This window comes from Micromys minutus, assembly GCF_963924665.1.
Source record: "Micromys minutus genome assembly, chromosome: 5".
In the NCBI taxonomy this organism is placed as follows: domain Eukaryota; kingdom Metazoa; phylum Chordata; class Mammalia; order Rodentia; family Muridae; genus Micromys; species Micromys minutus.
The window spans coordinates 66,391,564-66,417,083 of record NC_137974.1 but is presented as its reverse complement, the minus strand read 5'-3'; the positions used below and the strand labels follow the sequence as shown (position 1 = coordinate 66,417,083).

General features: G+C 37.4%; 1 protein-coding gene across 23 annotated transcripts in view; it reads left to right on the top strand.

Annotated features, from left to right (window-relative positions):
* LOC308421223 (regulating synaptic membrane exocytosis protein 1) overlaps positions 1-25,520 on the top strand; it is a gene marked incomplete at both ends in the record, with an annotated part of 207,701 nt that overhangs the window by 99,055 nt on the left and 83,126 nt on the right. For 8 of the 23 annotated variants that reach the window (XM_080917495.1, XM_080917492.1, XM_080917493.1 and 5 more), the window contains 2 exons: positions 6,253-6,362; positions 22,057-22,169. In XM_080917495.1, coding sequence (XP_080773621.1) covers positions 6,253-6,362; positions 22,057-22,169 — 223 coding nt within the window. Of the gene's footprint in view, positions 1-4,963; positions 5,147-6,252; positions 6,363-9,976; positions 10,007-22,056; positions 22,170-25,520 lie in introns of all 23 variants that reach the window. The other 15 variants (XM_080917501.1, XM_080917500.1, XM_080917499.1 and 12 more) reach the window with 5 other exon arrangements.

Below are 25,520 nucleotides of genomic sequence, written 5' to 3'. Positions count from 1 at the left end.
TTGAGTATCTCTAGGTACAGCATGTTGACACTTTTTTTTACACATCTGCAGAAACACCCAGAGAGCAGTAGTAATACAAATAAATAAAAATGTGTTCATTTGTCTGAGAATTCTTACCAGCATGAATGGGAAAACAGATGGATTAGTGTTTGCATATCCCCTGTATTGCAGGTGGAGTGAAAGCAGGCGTGTGGAATAAGAGGTGTTGGAATTTGAAAGTATTCAGTAGACCAGCCTTACTGAAGCAAATCAATAGAGAAAACTACACTACAGAGACAATGGAGAAATATGAGAAAAATAGATAAAACGTGAAAAATAATCTTTAGTTTAAGTGACTGTTTTCGAACAGAGAATGTAGATTAGGGTGTAAAGAAAAGGAAGCAAAAAAATTGAACTGGAGATTTGTTTTTTAGAGGTTAAAACTGACCTGGATGTGCCATGTGAAAATGCTGGAGACACTCATAGTTCTTAAACCAAGGCACTGGGAAATCGATTTTGAGTTTCAGAATTACAGATCCCTTTGAAAACTGGCAAATGCACGAAAATACCCAAGAATAGATGACAAGCCTCCATTAGGGCTGCTATAAAGGCTTGAGCCAGATGGAGCCTGCACAGTTCCATATACAACCAGGTCATAACATGTGTCACTTGGAGTTGGAGTCTGGGTGAGAGAGCAGTGATCAGCATTTCCAAAGCGGTATTGCCAAGTCAAGGTCTACACATGAAGAGAGGAGGTGTCAAAGGGTTGCTTAGACTGGAGAAAGGGAAGCTCTGCTGAAATCTAACGATCCACAGAGATATCGATCCTTTAGAGATTATACTTTACCAAAGAAGCAGCTAGGGAGACTCCAAAGGGTGATGAGAGGAGGCAGTGTAAAAGCCATGGGACTGTGGGAATGGAAGCACAGGATACTACCAGACAGATACTAGCAGTTAGGGCAAACAGGTCTCGTAGATGCCTGTACATCCTTTATTTCTGGCTCAGCTGAAAACCCTAGCTTTTAATATTGTTTGTTGATGATTCACCTACCTTATTGATTTTCTTGGAAATCTAAGCTATGTGGCTAATTTTCAAGCAGACTGTTTAATGCCGGTTACAAGACAGTTGACTTATTCTCTAGGTCACATCTCTGCAGGAGCTGAGTTGAGTTCGACAGAAGGACAGCCCTGTTGCTAAGATGAATTAGTCCACCATGTAAAGACTTTGCACATTGGTTCCTTTTCTCCACCTTTCCTTTCTTTCTTCCTACTTTATTCCCTTCACTTATTTTCTGCTTCATTCCTTCCTTCCTTTCTTCCTTCCTTCTTTCCTAATGCCTGGGATGGTGAAACCCAGTGAGTGCCCTGCAACTGTTAGGAAATCACTCTCCCACTTGGCTACATTGCAAATTGAAAATTGACCCTTGACATGTCATTGGATGTCACAGCCAAACAAGAAAACGTTTTGAAATGTACAATGACCTGTTAGAAGTTCTTCCTGTGTCTCTCTTTCTGTGTCTCCTGTTCTCCCCAACCCTCATTTTTTGTCTAATAGATTGGACTGGCTTTTATATGATCTATTCTGTTTAAGGTCCCCTTACCAATTCCTCCTAATTTCTCCCTATGGCCAATTTCATCTGAGTCCATAGCCTTTCTGTCTTTCATTAGAAAATAACAAACGCCTCTAAGGAATACTAATGAAATAAGATAAATAAAAAAAAAAAAAAAACAAACAAGTCACAATATTACAAAACAAGCAAGCAAGAAAAGAAGCCAAAGAAAACCCCCTTGTAAAATAAAGCCTGTCTTCACCTCCATCCTGGTTCAGCCAAGAACGGCCCCCATCATTTCTACATCTCCTTCCTGCGCCATTCTTTTTGTGATACCTGATTCTGAATTTGGACTGCTGGATGTTTACTGATACCACCATTTATAATTGCATAGAGCTGCATGTTTTTATGTGTTGTAGCTATGGGAAGGGTGTTTGTAGGCCTGTAATAGGATAGCACTGAATAAACCATTAGGGACGTTAATACTACGTGCATTCTCATCCCCTTACCAAGTCATTGAAAGCAAATTCCCCAAACTGGAGTTTTAAGCTCCCGTTGTGACTGTTGCAAAAATAGAAATGTCTGGCTAAAGATATAAGGCTTTGAGGTGAACCATGTTTGTGACCAACTTCACACTGTAGAGTAAGATGTACAAAGCTAGGAGGTGAGGGAATCCAGGGGTAAATAGTTAGAAACACACTTGCTGACAGTGAGCTACTGTATGCATGTATGTGTAGAGTCATGATAGAGGATACAGAGCAGACACATTAAATGTGATTTTTACAGACATTTTTACATTCCAAACTTGTGGATCATGATTCTGTTAAATTGTACTATATCACTCAATTTTTAAGGTGTCCATTTTGTTAGAAATTCTTTCTATTTTCTGTCCCATGGTATAAGAACAAGTTTTGTTCCAGTAATTATGTCACAAGTCCCTCTATTCTGTCTATGACCCTGTCCCCTTCCAAAGTCGGGTGGACAGCACAGATGTAAAGCATCAGTTGCATACAGCTATGTGAACCTTCAGAAAATAAGGCTCTTTCATTCTCAGCACACCTGTGTGAATCCTGTCTTTAGCACTCCTCTCTCTTTTGCAGGTTAATGGATGATCCTCAATTTTACTTACAACATAGTAGCACTTACCATCCCAAATGTGTACTGCACAAAATATCACAGATATGCACACATACGCATCCTTGTAAATGCACAGGCACACACACGCGCACACACACATAGAACCTGGAATGTAGATGCCCCTACACTGACATTAAGGATCTTATTATTATTTACATTATTATTTCTTAAAACTTACTTCTATTTTTCCTCCATCCATGTTTGGTTTTCTTCTCTAACAGGATCATTTTAAGTCTCTCCCATTGTTTTTACATCTTTTCCCTCCTAGGATACCCGATTTTGTGAGAAGTATCAAGGCTCAACAGCCCTGATGCTCTCAGCTCTACACTATTGTACCTTGAAATTCCTTGGCCAGGTCTTCTTTTATTTGCCTAAACAAACCCTACCACCTCACCTCTCCTCCGCAACACTGTGCCCATTGCTTTTCCAGTTCATTCCTTTGAAACTCAAGCTTGGGACCACATCTATCTCTCTTACTCCATTAAAGTAGCTTTATTTCTACTCTAGTCTGCACTCCATAGATTGACCTGTAGCAAGAACATTTTTGTTATTGGGACATGTGGACAGTTATTTTATGTAACAGAAAAATAAGTAAAACAGGTCTTATGCAAACTATTTGACTTGGAACATCATGGCTCTTTTCAGAGTCTGCCAGCCTTCCTCCACTACAAACACAATTCTCTAAGTTATATTATGGAGCCAGAACACTACATTATTCATCTAGAATCCCTTCATATTCTTCTGAAAATGGTTGTTATACCCTTTTCCATATAATTGAATAAATCATAAAGTCTACAAAGATTATTCTTATCTAAGGTCACACTTGAATTGCTCTTAGGTGCTTAGAAATTTTATTAAAGGATCAAGTAAGATTGTAGTGAAATTGTAGTATCCAAGAGACACTCTATTACTAATGTAACAGCTGTGCGATTTAATTTTAAGCCACAATCAAAAACATATATTTATGATTCTTTTGATAATAGCTTACAAAGAGGAATAGATTAAACCTTGTTTGGTGTTGTAAATAATATGGTCATATAAATTCTTCACTTCTCAGCCAGTTTCAGATGGTTGAGTTAATGTGAGAGTCAATTCCAAACAGATGAACTATGTGACTAAGTAGAACATCACAAGTTTATTTATACCTTGGAAGCAGCAATGGCAGGTGATGTTTCAGAACATGAATCAGTAACTGATAAAGCCGTAATCCACAGCCCAAGAGGATAAAACACATCTTTACTACAGATATAAGCTGCACGTTCTCTGAAAACTGATATTTCCTTCTCTATTGTTCTGAAATGGAAGGCATAGCTTAAACCAAAGATCAGTCTCTTTGTAAGAAATGTTTCACTTGAAAGAATATGAAGCTAAATAAAAATGGAGCACAGTTTTCATGCATACATTTTTGGGTAACCACTATGGGTTGTTCGATACTTAAGACAATAAACACATTTTTCACTATTGCTATTAGTAAGGATGAGGTGTTGTTAAACTCTTGCCCATACATGGCAGTCACTTAAGTCACATCACTTAGCAAAACAATACTGAAATGACGCTAGAGGCAAAAGTATGCATCTGTCATGTGTAGAGATACACACATGCATGTCTGTGATCCCATCTTAATTCTTAGAACTTAATTCCGAAAATGCTTCATAATGATTTTTGAATACCATATGAGGATAACTACTGGTGTATTCACAAATACATTCAAATACTGCCATATCTAATGGAACCCATTTTTCCCACACATTAACCACTTAACTGGGTGTAGCAGTCAATAAAATATTGTTTAAGTTCCATTTTTATTCCTTAGTCAGACTAAACTGAAGAGCCATGCTATTTTTGGCTTTCTGTTTACCATAGACTTGCTTCTTACACCATTGAATTATGGACATTATAAAAAACATACACTCATTTCCAGTCCACATTGTTATGGAATACGAAGGTGTTAATCACTGTAGTAGCACACACTCATTCAATCACCAAATCTTTGTGTTCCTGCCTTTTGATCTACGTGATTGACACCCTGGACATGCAGTTTAATAAACCAATAAAACACTGAGTCTTTGACTCTGGAGGGTTCTTAAGAAGTTGATTCTCAGAGGGCAACCTAGGTTGGTTCTTTATAATGTTACATACCTGTGGATTGTCAACAGTGATGTTTTCATCTAAATAACTGTGTGGTGAAGTGTTCCTCTTGTACATTAAGAGTATCCAGGTTTTCCTTGGACAAATGTGTTGGTGTAACGTTAATGAAACCTGCTGACTGAAGATCTTTTTTGGCACTAATGTTTTAGGGTTCTCCCATCATGCCTTTCTAGAAGGGGATACGCAATCCCAAGAGCAACCGATCAACCTGTCATTAGGGGAAAGCATCCCACTCGCTCGCGGTCGAGCGAGCACTCTAGTGTCAGAACCCTGTGTTCTATGCACCACCTTGCCCCCGGAGGGTCGGCGCCGCCTTCTCCGCTTCTGACAAGGTTGCTATTCAGTGTCCAGCCCAGCATTCGTGTCCCACTGCCGGGTGTTGGTGTGGTGTTGTTCTTTCCTGCGAACCCGAAGCATTCACTCATTACGACACCATAGTTTTTAATCTTTGCTTTGTGGCACTTGACCCGCTCCCATATTCTCTACCACTCACATCTACCCACTGTGCTGGCCGTATTCTCTAGTTCCTGCGAGTTAGCTGCCATCAAAAACCGAACCTGGCTGTGTGCTGTCCTTTCATCTGTGTGTGGCATATCATACCTACTTTTTTACCTGAAGTGTTTAGTGATGAGTTGATTATTTTTTATGATGCAGAATTAAAGTATGCATTTGTTTATTAAAATATAAAAGGGTTTCTAAAAGTAACCCTTTATATGTATTCATAGAATCGCATAGTGTTTAAAATGTCTTTAGTTAGGAAGTTTTTGAAAGCCAGCAGGTGGGGAGCATCAGCTTTATCTGGGTGAGAATGAAGTAGACCTGCATGCTTCTCCATATTCTCATATCCAATATTAATCCTTCCATTGGAATATCCTGGAGTGTGTGTCCAGGGTTGTTGAAAATCCATCTCAAGGTTTGCTGTTGGTTCTGATTTAAAAAGAGTGCACAACCGGTTGGTAACTAGGGTCAGGCTGTGCATTAAGAGCTCAGAACTCCAAATGCCTCTCAAGTATGTCCCAGTGTAGTGGGAGCCACGGGGGAGCTGACTGGACTGTGCCTTTAGGGCTATTTCTGTACTTTAACATCCAGAGGCTGTGGTCAGTTCTGTTCTGATACTACCAATAAATAAATAAATGTCTTTAAGAAAGTACAGCCTCATAGAGATGTAGGAGACAGTGGGAGGGTCCCATTCTGCTTCATTCAAGAATTCAGCATGCAGAATGTGTAGGGCAGGTCCTTCCCTGTCCCCTTCAACTTCTTACTATAGTGTCCCTTTTGTGTGTGTGATGTAAGACATCCGATCCCACTTCTAAGAACCCATTTAGTTGTTTTATGACTATTTTAGTGGTGACTGGAAAAGGCATTTTTTTTTTTAATTTTTTTAGTTTTCTCTATGAACCGTATTGAGTTTCATCCTACTTCTGATGTTTGCCTACAGAACGCATCGACAAGGAAGCCCAACCCAGTCTCCAGCAGACACATCCTTCAGCAGCCGCCGCGGAAGACAGCTCCCGCAGGTGCCAGTTCGAAGCGGCAGTATAGAACAAGGTATCCAAACACGAGAGATGTCTGTCCAAACACCCGGAGTTGAGAACCTTCTCCTCTCAATGCCCCGTTTAGTTAAATTTGCTCTTGGGATCCTCTGCGACTCTCTGAATCTTAAGAGTTTCGGTTTCTTGCACTTTTACCCCCCAGCACCTAGTTCTAGTGGTTCCTGCCATGTAACAGTTGGCGGTGTTTGAGTGAGCGATTGACTGAATTTAGATGATTGTTTAACAGGGTAGATGGAGTTCTTAACAGTTTGCAAAAGCACAAAACTAGGTGATCCATAATTTCAAAACCTCGGTGCTATCTGCTAATTGATGAGCGGACAGAAGGTCTTACCTTGTTTTTGAAAAATTTAAAAATTAAATATGATCAATAGGTCATGCATTAGTGTTTTCTGTTTTAGCTCCATTGCCAACATCTAGAATTTTTTAACCAGTTTGATGATGAAAATTATTCGACACACATATTTGTTATTTTCCTATGAGCCACATTGCCTGGGTTTCTTATATTAAGTGAACATGGGTTGTTTTGTTTGAGAGAGAGAGGAGAGAGAGAGGGAGAGAGGGAGAGAGAGAGAGAGAGAGAGAGAGAGAGAGAGAGAGAAAGAGAGAGAGAGAGAGAGAGAGAGAGAGAGAGAGAGAGAGAGAGAGAGAGGAGAGAGAGAGATTGGTGGATGGGAGGTGTACTTTAATAGAAACCAGGATCAAAGTACCTGAGTTAAATATTTGAAATACTGGACTAAAATACTATTTTTTCCTGACCCGTTTCTTAGTAAGTAAATGACATTAGCATTTTCTATTGAATTTATTATTAAAGACTAAAAGAATTGTTGGATTTTTCTCCTGTTCGGGGCTGTGGCTTAACAAGCATAGTACCATGTGTGTTGCACATATGCATCGTGTGGACGCACGGGTGACTGAGTCTGAATTCTCCCAACACTCCTGGTTGTTGCTGCTATAAAAGCCACTGCTCCCTCCCAGTTCGCCTTGCTTCAGCGATTGACGCGGTCTGTTTTACGATGCGGGTTACTTGATAATAGGAATTTTGTGAATAAGTGGTGTTGATAACTGTCAAATATACCAAAAGCTACAACAACCAGATTTGTGGCTTTATTCTAGAATCACGTTTCTTGTTAGTATACCGTGATTTAGTGTTCAGGGATCAGATGAGTGGATACATTTAGGCAATTGGGAGAATGCAGTCTTGATGAAACTCCTTTCTAAAATACCAGTAATCGATTGTAGAATCCACACTTCCAATACAGGTTTTTATTTTCCCCTTTCTGGAATGTTTTGAAATGATTAAGCAAGAAAAGTTAATGTTATTTGAACTACACCAGCAATACATCTGTCAAAATTCTAATTTTTCAACAATTGGATGATGATGTGTTAACTCACTCATTCATGAGCTCTTGTTGCACAACTGAACGAACCATAAATTTGGATGCTTCACTGTAGATCCAGTGTTACTGGTCACACTCAAACTTAGCAAGTCATGTGTTCCTACAATTCTTTGCATTTCCTCCTGTTGTAAGTAAAGCACTCCATGGTATATGAGGGTGCACTGTGGGTTATAGTAATGTTGTGGACCGTTTGTTTATTTCTCAATTTGATGTCTCATTGTTCATATCTACTGTTTACGATATCCATACTTGCAGTTGTCTTTCAGAGCAAACATCAGTGTGTGTGGATGAATTGAGGTGGGAAGAAGGGGATGGACGGGCGTGAGACTGTTGGAGTTATTTTGCTATTTATTATAAAAAATAATTTCGTAAATACAGTTGGCTGTTGAAGGTTCCTGAAACATTCTGGGATAGACAGAGGTGCTAGAGCAGAACAGTCATGATGTAGTCTTTCATCTAAGCATTCTGAGGTGTGACTCTAAGATACGGATCCATGCTTTGGGACTTGTAAATGATGTGATTGTCTTCCATCATCTTCTGGGTGTGTTTCATACTGAACCATTCACGAGACACACTGACCCTTGAAAGCAATTCGATTGATGAACTAGTCAATGCCTTATGCCTTAGCACAGTTTATTTATGAAAATTTTCACTGTTCTTAATGTGATATAGGTATGTCAGTCACTTCCCTTTGATGGGTTTGCTGGGTTGCAGTCTCGTGTGCAAATTAACATCGACTCTGGTTTATCTGTGATTGCTTAAGCCCCTATTCACAACTTTTGGTTTTTCTTATTCAATCTTTTATGAAGGCCTGGCTTACTGGTTTTAAAAGTAATTCAGTTGATCAACAGCTCATTGGTAAGAATGAATACTGTGAGTGATTTAGCTTCCTAGAAAGTGATGTAATCTCTTGATACAGTCATTAATTTTATTAAACAGTTTTTCTGTACATGATTATCTATGCTAGTACCATAAGTTGTATACAAAAATAATTGGATTTGCTGGATAGATTCTCTTAATTTTCATCAATTATTGTATTGCCTATGCTATAAACAGATTTTCCAAATTTGAGGACTATAATTTTAAAAGGTACATTTATTTATTGTTTTAAAAATATTTGAAGCTGCCTTTCAGAAGATGGATCACTAGGCCATTCACACTTCGAAGCCTGGTTATGTAAAAGTCGATGGCAGGAAAAGCAGATAATTACAATATCTATTTTGAGATAGAGTAATTTAATATATAATCTATACTTCAGGGTACACTTGGTAGGATGTAAAAATTGAAAGCAGAGAGTTTCTTGAAATTTCTTCGATTATGTGTCTGCATTGAATAAAATATGGTGTCCTTTTACATAAAACAAAGGCAGTCATGATTGATTGTATTAAAATGTGTGCTTTTTCTGAAACCGAGCAGGTCACTTTTGCATTTCACTGATGCTTCTTAATGAAGCATGTAAAGACTATTTCCAGACCAACAGCTAAGGGCAAGCCAATGGTTCAGTATATTGACATTGCATGTACCACTTACAACCTGAAACAATGCTGACCACTCCCTTTAGATGAGGACAGAAGTTATTTTGCAACAAAGAATATAACAGTAAGGTGGTTATATGTAGTATTTTATGAAACAACTAGGGCATGTAGTTTTCAAAAGGTGGATAATTTCATCTTGAGATATTTGCTATAGTGCATTTGAAGGAAAAGAAAAGACTACCAACATGAAGATGTATATTGTTCACATAAAATGCGACAGAAGTATCCCCATGCTATAACGTGTATAACTTCTATTCAATACAGAAACGGGATTAATCACATACAATTTCAACTCAGGAAATGGCCATTTTATAGTTCAAGTTTCTCTATAGATTAAGTATGTTTTCAGTATGTTTGCAGCATGAGACACTGGTGGATTTAAATTAAAACATGTCATTAAAGTTGTTGCCAAACTGTGCTGTTCTTAAAAGGCAAGAGAATATCAAACAAGTTATCTCCTGATATCCTTGTTTTGTTTAAATCTTCGGATTGCTGTATTCATTTTTGGGTTAATTTCAATACATGTAGGACTTCCTCATGGTTTGCCATGTCACCTTATGTGTTATGTATTTTTATTATTCATGCCATTTTGTTAACTCATGCTTCCATGTCTAACTATAAATTTGCTGATTTCTTTTTTTTTGTTTCCATCATTATGTGCATTTAATTCATTGAAGAACAAGAAAAATATAACTCTTCCACTAAAGGTAAATATTAATGTAACTTTTACCCATTCACACCATTACTTTTATCATGTGTAAGAGTTATGATACTGTCGGGGTAATGACCAGAGTTATTTAATGGGTAGTTATTTCTCTGATATCTCATGGGTAGTTACCTCTCTGAGGTGACTTTTTGCCACTTACTAATTCTTTCATATTTAAACGAACTCATGTTATTTAACTTATGTCAAGGAGGGAAACATTTTAAAGCTGAAAATAGCAACGATGCAAAATTCCTTTATGTACATTAATAATTAAAATAATTATTCTGCAAATTAGGAATATATGTCTTATGGGCTAATATATTATTGAATATAAGATTCGGGGCATATTTGTTTCTTCTTCATGGGTTTCCTTGGTTTAATCCCCTTTCCCCGATCTCATGGATAAGGGATTCAATTCAGATTTCCATCTCCCCTCTCTGGGTATCATCTACTGTCCATAAAAGAAAATCCATACATCTGATTGTCTACATAGAATGAGCTTTGTGGGCTTTCGCACCGTCACTGCAGTCAGGCATGTTTGGAGCAGCTGCCTAAGTAGAGCTCCGGGTTTCAGTACTGTTGGAGTATTAATCCTATTTATCTGAGAGATACGGGATATATATAATTATACATATATATATATATATATATATATATATATATATATATATATATATATATAAAATTCATTATTCAACCAACTCAGTCCTTTGAGATATTTTTGTTCTCCTCTTTGACTTTTGAATCACAGCTTATTTTTGGTCTTTTCACTTAAATTTCAAACAAGTTCTTTGGCTTCCACTCTGGACTTTTGTACAGCCCACATTGCTTCTTATTTCAAATTTATTTTTGGTCCAATTATTATATTTTTGAATATGAATTTATAAATTGATACAATCGTGTTTTAATAATGCTTTAATTGTGTGATGTTTATAGATTTGTTTTTTAGATTTAAAAGCAGTTTGAACTGATTTGTTTATTTTAATAATTCTCAAAGCTAATCATGATCACAACACCGTCCTTATTCAGGATATCTGCCCTTGAGGTTGGAAAAATGACCTAGTGGTTAAGAACATGTTCTGGTCCTGAAAAGGTACTGAGTTCAGTTCCCAACATTCACATTAAGTAGCCCACAACCACGTATAGATCTAGTTTCATCATGCAGTTCTCTCATCTGAACTCTGTGTGTACCTGCACACAAGTGGCACACATACACATGTTCGGTCACACACAATATGCACACATACTAATATATATATATGTATACATATATATACATATGTATATGAGCCATGCCCTTTACTAATCATCAGTAGTAGAGAATGAAAAGGTGCTTTCTTCACTTTCTTTCACTATACTTTGAGAATCCTGTTTTTAAAACCTCAAATACCAAATTCTATACTCATAACTCTTAATATACCTAGGATATGTTGTGAATCTTAGTATGGTAGTTAATATCCAATAATTCAGTGTTCAATACTATTTAATAATCAACAGATGATATTCAGTTTATTCTAAATTTATAAAGAATACAAGTATACATAAGGAATATAAAGTACATATCTGAGCATATAATGTTTGACATGTTAATGGCAAATAATGGCTCAATAAAAAGGCTTTTCAATGAAATTAAGAAGCTGCTTCCTTGTTTCTCATGAGCATCTTATATTCCTATTTTATGTATCAGAAGCAACTTTATGTTTAATAGTAAAAAAGTGGCTGGGGTTATTTTTTTGAGATGCAGAAGAACATATCTCAATTTGCAATGTTAACAATGTGGCAAAAATATTTTAAATTTTATGTTGTAATTGACTCTAATACATTTTCCAAAAGATACAGAGTAACAGTGTATTAGAAGTTTTCTGTATGTTCCTTTCAGCTGAAAGCCAAAGGCACTGCTACAAAGTCTCTATGTGATACAACAGAAAGCTTATTTTTTTTTAATGAGGAAGAACATTTAAAACCTTGCTACAGACCCCATCATATGTGAATGCTTCCATGGTTCAGTGGGCCCTGGCTGACAGGTGGTACATACACCCTGCTGAGTCTCTGAGCTAGGGTGTAGATATGCCTCCCAGAACATAATTCACAACTAGAATCAACAAAAGAGGCACATCTGAAAGTTCATCCATCTAGACTCAGAAGCTAAGGATGGTGGGTTCTTCCTATAGGGTTTGAGGTAGCATAGTTTATCCACTGACAATAGCCCTCAGCCCAGAAGGAATTAAAGCAAGTCCAGGTTTTCTTTTCAAAGGCATGTTTGAGGCTGAAAAGAAGAAACACGTTTACTGCATAGAAATCCCTTATCTGCAATATGTAGACCTTTTTAATCTATTAAGAGAGAATTCATGTGGTTTGAATGCTTGTTCCCAAAGAAAATGAACAATAGGACTTAGCAGACTTTACTGACCGCAAAGGCCAATAATCTCATTAGTTTGCTTTTGTTTCGATGATTTGTAAATGAAGTTATTTTACAACTGAAGACTCCAGTGTTTCAGGAATGATGCAACACTTTCAGTGCTAAGATTGTAACGGTTCTGGGAAGACCGTTGCCCAGTCTACCTGTCTAGGACTAGCTTAGTGATGTTCCAGAGCATAATCAGTGATAAACAAAATTCATCATTCCCTATATATTGGTCACTCAACTAAGAGTGTCATGCATAATCTCATATTTTCACAACAACCCAGTATAAAAGTATTAATAGCCTTTACTTTCTAACTGAGGTAACTAAAGCTTCAGGAGCTTGAAAACCTGAACCCTTGTTGGCCACCCACTTGGTAAGTGGTGAGCCTCACTCTGAGGACCCTATTCAAACTCTCCTTGCTACAGGCACTCCAAGGCCATGTTTTACTGGGTGATTACTAATCATACAGAGTAGCATCAGGATCATGCTCATGTTGGGTGGAAAGACAGGCTTAAGGCCTGGAAGGACTTCCTTGGGTGCTGTGAGGTAGCCCCAGATTTTGTTCACAGTGTGTGTTCCATCGTCTTTGCTCTAGATGCATCAGATTCTTTCATGATACAGTGATTTTGAAGACCACTTAGTTTTCATACATTCACTTCCTCCTTCAGCTGTGAATCACTCAGCTGAATCTGTGCCTGGTTTCTCCTTAAATCACCCATGCAACAGCAACAGCAACAGCAACAGCAACAACAAGTCAGATCCTTTAAATCTAAATAAATATCACAACCCGTGCTTGAAAATTCAGGTGAAGAATCATAAGCAAATATTTATACAACTTAATTTACCTTTGGCTCCTTCTGTGTTGAAAGCTGAGAGATGTTATCATTTTCGGTTTCACAGACTGCTTTTAGGCCTATTTTTAATCATTCATTCTGAAAGTAAGCCGATTTTTCCCTCTCTGCTACATTTCTTGGACAGTTTTAAAGAGCCCATGAATGTAGTTTGGGGGATCGAAATAATGATAAACGAAGATCAAAAGTGAACCAGAAATTAAATGACTTCAAGGTGAGAAAAATGTTATTGTCATGATAAATTTCTAATTTCTTTGCCTTTATATGGTACTTAAGTGCATTATCTCTGGCTCCTGGAAGCAATATTGAATCATAGCAGAACACATTTCATTGTGTTTTCTAAAGGATATGTTTTCCTTAATTATAAGGCATGTGTAATTTATACACCTAATAATTAAAATCATTTAGAGTTTAAGTAATTATTTCAAAGGAACAAAAAAATATGACATTTTGTTACAGTTTGTTTTCTACCAGACTGATGAAATGTGTAATAAGATTGTTAAAGCTATTTAAGGGATGTTTTTAGTCAACTGCATTTTTCATCTACATTTTATAATGAATGCTAAAGCATATTACCTGTACTTTTCAGTGCTAAACAATGACAAAAATGCTTTGAGGGTTAGGCTATGCAAAGTAAGTTTTATGGTAAAATAGCATTAACCTTAATTAGGTTGAATTTATGTAGAAGTGAAAATGTATATTTTCTTAGTTTCTGTTGCATTAATTATAGGATAAGTCATTAATCACTTATAATACTAGTAGGATATAGTTTATAATGGTAAAAAAAGGGGAAGATATAGGCTTGAAACTCTAAGTAAACCAATTTGTAATTTGTAAATTTTACGTATTCCCATCTTTAAATATTACCAAAAGATTATATTTTTATCACAAACTATAATTTAAAAGATAGCATAAGAGGCAAGATCAGGCATTTTCTGTTCTTGTAGGTTATAATTTATAATATTTAGAATTTTGAGGAACATTGTAGTATGTTTGCTTAGTGTATATGAAACTCTAGATTCCATCCCTAACTGTGGCCTCAAGAGGGCAATAGAGAGCTCTGTGAGGGGCAAAGCCAACTAGAGAGAGGAGAGTGAGGTAATATTTTTGGAAGGTTCATATTCCTTAATCTTTGGAGCTGCATCATTCAGGCGTTGTCTTTTTACTTCAGCATATATTATAAATAATGTGTTGGATTTGTTTACTTGATCATTGTAGCATCTTTAAAATTAGCTACTGAGAAAGACAGATAGTAAATCACATGATCTAGAAGTTATGGTTTTGACCTTCACGTCCTGTTTTGTTCAGTGTATTTACTAGAAACCACATTATAACAGTCATTAAAGCTTTAGATATTTCACACATAACAAGTGTGAAAGATATACCTGCCTCATCAAAGACTTTCTTTACCTCTTCCTCCTGAGATTTGTAAAGAACTCAAAGAAAAAAAAAAGTCCAACCATGGTGTACAACCATGCACTGTCTCTTTGATGTGCACTGTTTAGCTCTTTATGTTCTTCAGATACTACAGACCTGGGAAAGGGGCCTTTCAAATGAGCTGAGTCCATCACTGTTGTTAATGTTGGAACCGTGAGTAAGATGGCTAAACATTAGAGGTCATTTGACCCCTAAAGGCAAGTTCCACTTCGTACCAGAGAACTCAGTGTTCATGCAGCCCTTTGACGATGTATCACCTTTCAGTGAAGAAGACTGCTCTTTGTTTCTTTGTGGCAACTATTTGACCTTGACTAGTGCAGAAGAGCTAGAGAAAATGATTCTTCCATCCAGAGCTAGCCAATTTCTGTTGGGCAGAGGCATTTTATAATGCAGGAGCTCACAGGCTTGTCTTTCACCTGAGGAGAGCTATCATGCATCCTTTAGGCAGTTTCTAGGAAACAAACCAAGCTAAAAGAAAAAGGCAAGATCACATGGCTGCACTGTGATGTGAGAAATTTTCTGATAAATATTTTTTTCACCTGTGCCAGTGTGCCTTTTCAATTATCTAGATCAAATAGACTCTCTTCTGTAATTTTTGTAAATATTCACTCTACGGGTGCTAACGGCTTGTAGCCGTTTGTGATTCTCATGTTGGATAAAGGTTATCTTTTACTGTCCCCATTATTATTGCATACTGCATAATATCTAAGAGGAATTATGTTGAGGCTCAAGAACAATCGAAATCATTTCTATACTTGCAAGCGAATTCATTTTCTATAAGGCAAGCGCTCTGGGATTGGGAAATACGTAGCGTGAGGGCCGCTTTACAGGTGTATTTTCAGGCTTAGTCTATATGACAGTGATGGTGACAGACATAAGTGAGAACCCGACCAATTGCTTGGGGCTTACTGGGGGCTGAGCGTAGGGTTGATCATCAATAGAAGACACTCTCTCTTAAGGCTAAGCTTGACAGAGATGATGTAAAAGTCAGCTCATTTTTCTCTGAACGCCTACACTTGGGTAAACTGGTGAGTTTAAAATGTCAGAAAGCATGTAATAGAGCCCCAAAGTGAATCATTGTAGTCTCTGCTTCCATAAGTCTGGAGGGACAATAAAGAAAATAGCAAAAGAGGTTCTCTCAGGAGTCCCTCCTCTTTATAAGTAGGAACTATGAATAAAACAGAGGCATTTCAGAGAGAACTGAACTGTAAAGAACCACCAGCCTCAGCTCTAGATGCAGCCAGTTCCCAATTTTTTTTCTTAATATTTTTTACCATACTGCTTCTAAGCAAGGAAAACTGTCTCTCGGTCCCGACAGTATCACATCTCAAAGCATCAAATGTCAGCCCACTTTACCAGGTAGAGTTCTTTAAGATCCATGTATGTTTAAAATGCCTCTGCGTTCAGACTTGGTATCATTTTTTTACCTACTGCAGTTCAATCAGCCAGGTCTTTTTAAATGTTTTAGTACTTTCTATTCTCTACAATGTATTGTTTGTCTCTGCTACATCTCTAGGTTTGAATTTACTTTGTAAACTACAGTGCTTCGAAGAAAATATTTATTGTTTAAATTATTTTATTTATTCACATTACATCCCAATATCAGCCCCCTCTCCTTTTAGCCCCTCTACCCTCATTTTCCTCACCCCTTCTCATCAGAGAATTAGGAGCCCACCTGCATATCACACCACCCTCCTCAACCCCAGAAACATCAGTCACTGCAGGACTAGGCACATCCACACTGACTTAGGACACACAAGGAGGCTCAGTTAGGAGACTGGGATCCATGGGAAGGCAACAGATTTATTTGACAACTCCTGTTCCAGTTGTCGGGAACCAGGATGAAGACCAGGGTGCACATCTGCTACCCCATATCTGTGGGGTTGGGTTCAGCCCATGCTCAGTATTTGGTTGGTGGTCCAGGCTCTGAGAGCCCCCAAGGGTCGAGGTTAGACTCTGTTGAACTTCCTGTGGGATCCCTGTCCTCTTCGAGTCCCTCCATCCTTCCCCCGAGTCTTTGACTCCTCCACAGGACTCCCCAATCTACATCTAATGATTGGCTGTGAGTCTCCGCATCTGCTTCAGGCAGTTTATACTAGGTTCCGGTCTGCAAGCATAGCAAAGGACCATTAACAGCGTCAGGGATTCGTGCTTGCCCATGGGATGCGTCTCAAGCTGGGCCATTCATTGCATCACCTTCTAGCAAGAAGGTATAGCTGTTATCAGTACCCGAGTCGTTGTGGAATGTCGCTTTCTATCTGAAGGCTTTCAGGTGTAAGGCCATTTATCCGTTCTCTGCTTGGAAGGTACAGGGGTAAGGAGGACTTCCAATCTCTCCAAACTAACACTACATAGTCCTTTAAGTAGGAGTCAGATATTTTAACATTTCTAAATATGAGATATGGTAGTACATCAAAAATGGGCTCAGATATTCTGTCCGGAAGTTACTGTGTTTCAATTCGGCTCATATAAACTAGTGTTTGCAAAGACAATGATGAAAATATTTTTTATTCCAAGAAGGCTAATGTAGAAATTTATTTTGTTTATTTAAAATCATTTCCACAGAAAGCACTTTAAAACTACGATAAGTTTTAAGGTGGTGTTTTTGCCTGTACCAATAGTTTATGCATACACCACATGCATGCAGTGCCCATGGAGGCCAGAAGAGGGCATTAGATACCATGGACTGCTAAAGATGGCTGAGACTAGAACCTGAATCCTCTGAAAGAACAGCTTTTTATCACTGACCATATCTCCAGACCCAAATATCAAAATGTAAGCTTATTCCTAGTTTTACAGATCTTTAAATTAGTACATACCCATTTTTACATAAATGTAAATACACAAAAACTATTTTAACTTAGAATGCTATCAAATCACATATAACTATAACATTTAAAACATTTCAGGTAAATGAAAACATTTCAACATAACATCGTCTCTGGAAGTGATGTATAAAAATTTCAATACTCAGTTAACAAATATTAAGAATTATTAATCTTTTAAAAATATTTTATTAAATAAAATTGCAAGAGGGGACTCTGAAAATATGACTCACGTTTAAGAGTATTTTTTTCTTATTATCCTTTATTTTTGTGCATGGAAGGGTCTTTTGCCCAGTATTTGATTGTTTTATTTACTTTACATCCTAATATGTCCAACTCCTTCTTCCCCTCCCAGTTCTGCTCTTACAAAGTCCTCCACATTACCACCTCCCGTTCTCCATAGAAATGGGGAAGTCCCTCTTACATAGCACCTCACCTGGGGACACCAAGGTATACCCAGAAGGTATAGCCACATCCTCCCCAGCTGAAGCCCAACCAGACAGTCCAGGTAGGGAAAGCAGATTCAATTCCAGGCAACAGAGGCAGCCCCTGCTCCAAGGTTAGGAGACTCACATGAAGACCAGACTGCACATCTGCTATAAATGTGTGTGTGTGGTGCGGGAGGAGGTTAGGTAGGTAAAGGAATGTGCCTGCAAGGTTGATACCCATAGCTGAGTAACCATATGATATAGAGAACTTATTATATAGTAAATTGTCCTCTGGATACCTTCTCCACACACACACACACACACACCACCACCACCACCACCATCTTTCCTCTTTTCTCTCTGCCTGCTCATAAGTAGCTTCTCTGCTGTTTTCTAATTCATTCTGTCAAATCCTTCTCTGATTCTTCACTTTGTGTGCCCCTCAATTAGACATCACTTTCAAACATTGCTGCTTCCTTCTACAAACAAACATTAACTTCATTGTTAGGAATTAAAGAATGTGTACTAAGAATGTGTCCGAATTCCAGCCTGATAGGATTTTAGTATTCAATCCCTTGCAAGAGTAGCCACGTTGCTAGATTAAAATTCCTCCACAGAAGATAAATGCTTTTTAGCTCTCCTCTTTATTTTCAGTGCTATAGAATACTTTCCATGAGAAAAATTATTAGTAGTTTTTGTAAGTTACTGCTACTAAATTGGAGGGTTTTGTTTTTGTTTTTGCTTTTGTTTTTGTTTTTTTGAGTTTCAGAAGGGGAGAAATAATAGACGTCTTTGTGGCTCCTGAAGAAGCAGGTTTGCTTCTCTATGTTCTTGATAGGATTTTGACAAACATCATTGTAGAAAGAATACCTGAATTTACACAGAACAATGAACAAACTGTTGTGAAGAAAAAGTATCTCCTTCAATACAGTTCTGTCTAAGTATGTGCTAACATTGGCTACAGTTTATCCACCATGGGCAGAGCACCCAGGCTATAGAGACTGAGACAAATTTCAGCCTTTTAACTCCTCAGGAGAGCATTTTGATAAAATGGCAAATGCTGATTACATCTTAGGAACTGTAGGAGATAAATGATTTAATGAAATATAACTTTCATAAGCTATAATTATGGTTAAAGTAGTCTAATGGAAACTTCTTTTTCTTTTGAATATGATATAAAAACTAAATTGTTATTAAAACTACATAATATTGTTATTGTAATTGTAAAATAATGGGAACTATTTGGTTCTAATATATCACATTTATGAAAGATACTAGTGAATACCTTAATTTTCTAAAACAATCTTTTTGTAATTGAATGACAAGTTGCTTTTTAATCATTGTGTTATTTAAAATATCTACAAATAGTCAGAATGACTTAAAAACTAAGTCTAATGCAAAGTTTTCAGTTGGGTCTGTAGAGTACTTTATTTCAGATTTAAATTTTGCTTTTAGGGTTAAAATTGATAAGAGAAGAGAATCCACTACATGAACATGTACAATTGTCCTTTTGGAAAAAGGATATTGGAAATTTTGATATGTGGTTAAGTTTGCTTATAGCAAAATAATGGAGGGATATCAATATTCCAAGGACAAATCTTGCTTTGATTATTTTTGTTATTTATTCTATTAATAATGCATATGAGTGGAATTATATCTTAGGTTTGAAGCTTGGTATGTAGAGTGTCATTTTATTGCACAATTTGTATTTGAGTAATACAGTAGAATACAAGTGTGCCACAAAGTTAGGTAGTGCTCACATTCACACCAAGGGTATGACTATAAAATGACACCTCAATGCTATGTGAAAATATGTACAGTTATTTCCTAATACTAAATTCGTGCACGGTGTCACAAAAAAAAAAAAAGACACACTAAAGGGGTCTGAGCAATACAATGCAATTATGCAACCTTTCCACTGCTCAAGGAAATGATCAGGATTATCTGTGTTTTGTTTCTGTTTGAGATCTGAGCTTCAGCATATAGAAGGCTTGACAGTTGGATTTCCTGAAAAGTTGGGTGGGTCTGGTAGTGATCTTGGGTCACAATATCCATTTGGAGATTGCCTTCATCCCGGTGATATGGAAAAGTTGTCTTCTTAACCTCTCTTGTGTGTAAGGGCCGTATACTGAGAGTTTTCTGGAACTAGTAATAAAGACCCTGAAAACAGTTTACATTCAGCTCACGTGTTACTGCGACATTAATAGAGTATGGCTTTACATATTGCGTATTAAGAAATGAGTTTTTAATCTATTAAAGGTAAAATCACCCTACTTAGCCAAAGGTCACTCACGGAGCCCGTGCCAGGTGTTCAGTCCCTGTACCCTCTGGGAAGTATTATTAAGAACTGCTAGGTACTAAATGCAAGAATAGCAAAGCTTTGATCCAGCAAGTGTTAAGAAAGTTTCTTTTAAAGTTAATATTTGATGAGGCTGTTGAGCTCACAATCAATTATGTACGAAATTGAGGTTTACATTGCATTGCTTTAAGCTTTCTTTATTCAGTACAACTACAAATATCTAGGTCCATTAATGCTCAAAGCAAGAAGAAGTTGCGCAGAGAGGCATTTAGAACAGAGGTGGAGGCCAGAGAGAAGATAAACTTCCTTTCTGTACCTTTACGCTTTCTGTAGTGTTGATAGCATATAAAACCCTCAGTTTTCATTGCTTCATTGAAAATCCTGACATCTGTCACATTGTAGCTTCATCCTGCACCCTCTGACTGCTTGTGTTATCAAGTAACTAACAAGTTTCCCAGTGACTTCCCTCAAGCTGTTTGTTGATGTCTTCTAGTTAAAGGCAGGCACCCTGTATCATCTTCTAGGGCAACCTTCAAAGCAAATGTGTGCCATTGCCTAACTTCAGAACTGTGCTGTTATAGATGGAGTCTGTCTGGTTCACTGACGTCTGTGAGGGAGAAATCGAAATGGTGCTGGTGTGATCACGTTTATGCCTCAGGTTCTGAGCTGAAGTTTTAAACATGTTCTGCCACACACAAGCATGCACATATGCACACGTTCCCATACACACTTTAGCCTTTGTTTTAGAGGCTGAATTGTACAAAGATTATGTAGGCTTTTCTAACACACACACACACACACACACACACACACACATACACACACACACACTCTACTCTACACACATACAATTTTTGAGAGGTTGATCCCTCAGGGGAATCGATAATAGGTAAGTTGTGAACATAGCTGATTTAGATCTCAATCAGCACAGTTGCAAGCTTTTGAATGATTGCCACATACCTGTGCCTTAGCTCTTTCCTCTCCATTTGTAAAAGTAGGGCAGTTAGAGACAGTGTTCAGGCTAGATTATGATGGGTTCTGACGTTAGTCAGATTAAAGAGTACTCCGTTTGCCGTCTATCACAGATGCTTCTTACCACAGCAAAGCCTTAAGTGGTAAACATATCTTCATGTATTATATCACAAAGAAGCTAAAAATGCAACATGCAATTTTAAAATACTTTGAAGTTTATGTATGTGCTTTATGCAAGACACAAAAGTTGGAACTTTTTCTTTTCTAAATAAGTCCATTTGTATAGGCAGCAGATGCTCATTGAAAGTCATGGGTCAGAGTTCATGGTATAGAAAGAATACCTATAAAACATAGAGGATTATCAATTAAGTGGTTTTCAGGTGGCTTCTCTGTAGCCAAAGATGCCACATGAGTGTGCATGCATGCCTGCATGTCCATATGTGCGAAGTGTGTTCAGTATGCAGATTAATGTATAGCTTACCAGCCACAGCCAGTTGAATACAATTAAAACGCCATTTTATAGTAACGTTGGTTTCACACCGTCACCTGTGAAGGGAGTTGAGAACACTTCTCCTCAGATGAGGAGACAGAGTGCCCCTTTCTGGTTACTAACACGTGTGCTGCACGTTCCTTCGGTGTGATCTGAATCACGTTCACCGTCAGCCTAACAGTTGCTAGCTGTTGTCCTTTCTGCATTGTGTGTGATCTATTAATCGTGGTCTATTGCAAAAGTTTGTTTAGTTTCGAATCATTTCAAAAGCTTCAAAAACTTAACCTGTCCCCCGAAAGGTGCTTCGTGTGTTTTAATCAGCTTTTCATTGTGTGTTTTTGCAGCAAGCTTAGTAGTGGAGGAGCGAACGAGACAGATGAAAATGAAAGTACACCGGTTTAAGCAGACGGCAGGGTCTGGGTCTAGTCAAGAACTTGACCACGAGCAATATTCCAAGGTAAAATGCATAGTATGCAACCAATAGTGCCCCCTTTAGAAACAGCAGATATGTGTTCTAGGCATATGTGTGGACGTATCACAAAGTTAAGAGGGCTCTGAGTAGTGTAACTGAAATTGTCTTTAACTGTTAGTCTCACATCATAGCTGTTTCTGACACTTGACACGTTTCTTCCACACCTTTATATTTTCGGAACTTACATTAGTTTATGGAGATATTACTTACTACATTTAGCAGTCATGCTGATGAGAAAACACTGCTGTGGAAGACAAGGATTGTCCTCGGCTACATTTGCAAAAGTGAGCAGGGTATATATAAGGACACTTGTTGATGACATAGTCGTATATTAATTTACAGTATGACATATTTTATGTGATGTGGACTAATTCATTAATGACAAAATTAATTAAGGACAATGTGACAGTTTTGCTTATTTGTCTTTAGTTAAAAACATGGTCTGTTTTAATCTTCATAAGAGGATATAAGTTCTTATAAGCGTTTAATTTATATTTCAGTATTATTTCCTAAGAATATGCTAGGTATCCATAAACCCTAGTATCTAATATTTTATTAAAACATGCATCCTTATACTGTATGAGCATCATTTGCATATGCTATCTGGTTTATTTTGAAATGTTTCTCCATATAACATTAGGTTCTACTTGGTTACAATTTGACATCAGGAAGTATTTCTAGAAATACTGACCCATTAGAGATGTAAATAAGTACAAACTCCACCAAATCAGTGTACTGAGCTTAAAGTAGAGCCTCAACATTACCATCTTTACATAATCCAGTTTGCTCCATGTACAGCAACATACTCAGTAGTTACTACACACTGTAAAGGCAACAACAAAATATGGTTTATCACCTGTAACATTCCCAATTGGATACAGTGTATCACATTACACTTTAGATACAGAAACCTAAAAGGGCAGCAGTTCCAGAAGGTCCATCTTATTCAGGGATGCCAGCCCACAAAGGTTTCCAGAAGCCTTTCAAAAGTATAGTCAGCACAAAGAACCAACAGAGAGGTGCACACATTAAGCAGAGTCCTTGACTCCCTAGAGAGTATCTTATTCCAGCTGTGCACATCTGTCTACCTTTGCCTTAAGATGATGTTTCCAGGTGATCAGCAGCACCCTAGTCTTTCCTTTTGAATAGCATTATGGCTTTTATTTGCTTACACCACAAATTCACTAAAAACAATAAGGCAGGATGACTATCAGGATAGATAGTTGAACTTTCTTCTTGGGGCAAATGCTTCAGTTAATACAGAAATCCTTTCTTGAGTTGTTATTCTTCTTTCAAAAGTCCAATAGACCATCAAAGAGTGAGGGACCAGAGTGGAAAAGAAATATGACATAAGTAAAGACTTGGGATATACTATTAAAAGCCTTTGGAAGTGTGATCTCGGAGTCCAATCAGACCGTTAGAAAAATCTGTGCAAAGAGCTGTTGCACAAGTCTAAAACACCTGTGTTTTTGTAAAGAAGGTAATATACTCTGCAGGAGAGGTACCACATTCTCTGTACAAACCAGATTGGACCAAGGTGGAACATCAATTTTTTTTTATGTGTCAGCGAAATTGCTTATTGAACAATGGTGTCAAACCTAAAGATCAATTCTCAGTTTCTGGAACCTATTGGTAGAGGGAGAAAACCAACTCCTGCAAGTTGTCCTCTGATTTCCACAGGCTTGCATGCCTTCATACACACACACACACACACACACACACACACAAATATATTAATGTGAAAAAAAATTCTATTCCAGCTGAACCACTTCCCAAAGAAACAGAATTCACTTACCAAAATTAGGAGCCTATCACAAAGTTACTTGAAGTTTAGATATAAAACTCTATTGTGACATCCAGCACAAGTATACACTCCAATCTAGCCTGACTGCACGCCTTGGATTTACAACAGCTTTCCTCTGTGTTTACATATGAGTACTTTCCTGTTATTTGTGTAGACAACCCTTTCCCTCTTTTTCACTGTATTTAAATATCTTTTTCAAAAATGTCTGGGGTGGCTCAGCAGTTACATTCTGAAGCTGATAACTGTTTTTGCAGGGAACTCACATTTCATTTCCAGCATCCACATCGGGCAGTTTGCAGTTGCCTGTGACTCCAGCTCAGGATGGGTTGAGTGGGGTGTACTTTGACCGCTAATGATACCTCTAATATGTGTCCATACCCACACATAGACACAAAGAGATGCACATAGTTACAAATAACCTTTAAAAGCTGATTGCTTTAATTTTTCTGAATACTTAAGTTAATTTCAAAACAATGTGTTTCACTGTGAGCTCATCATACACGTACATTAAGGAACTGTGCCCATACTTTCCTGTGTCTCTCCACATCTGTCCACTTCTTTCTCCCCAAGGCACCCCTTTGTGTTCTTATTCACTTACATATGAGGCATATGAATCTATATAAATATAAATATGAAGTACACATCTAAATTTCTGTCTTCATGAGGCAGGAAGGTTGAAACTTTGACTTCCAAGTAATGTCCCTTTCTTCTTGATAATAGACTGCAATCATAGTTATACTTCCAATAAATAAAAGTGACATCAGAGATGTGGATCCAAGATGTTTGAGTATTAGGAATGAAATTAGGTGAATCAAAGTAGCAGTTGTCAGTCTTTTCCATTTTATGTATCAAATAAAAGTTGATGCTTTCAAAACCAAAATATTTATATTCTATGCCAGTATTGCTAACGAAGTTTTCCCTGAATATATTTTACATGAAGCAAAACTCATTGGTATCAGTGAGAAGTGGCTAGTCACTCTTTCAGCTAGCTCAATTTTTTTTCATATACTTTGAGAGAAAAGTTCTCTTTTTAACCCAAAACATTTTATGTTACAGTGCTAGTACTTTCATAAATGTAGTATATTAAATTTTGGACTGTTTCCTTTATGGTATTTATGCAATTAGCCAATTTAAGAAAATAATTAAATTCAGTACTAATAAATTTGATGAAATAGTTAAAAATTCTACTGTATGAGAAATTAGGTAACCATTCTCAGAATAGTTTTATCTGCCAACAAAACTAGATTTTGTATTTCTTTCTAAAAGAGTACCAAATGACTATGATCCTGAGATCTTTTCTCAAGCTTGACCTTTCTTTAGTCTAATGCTCTCCCAACAGAGCTATTTCAGCAAGGCTATATGAGCCTGCTCTTTTTTTAAAGGACGAAATTGTCCTGTTCTTCCTCCAGAGTGAGGAATTCATTCTGGCATGACTGCTTTGGAATCTGTGAGATGCATCTTCATGCTTCTCGGTGTGTCGTTATTTGGAGTTAAATGCCCCAGAGATGGGTTGAAGCCATAAATGGAGGAGA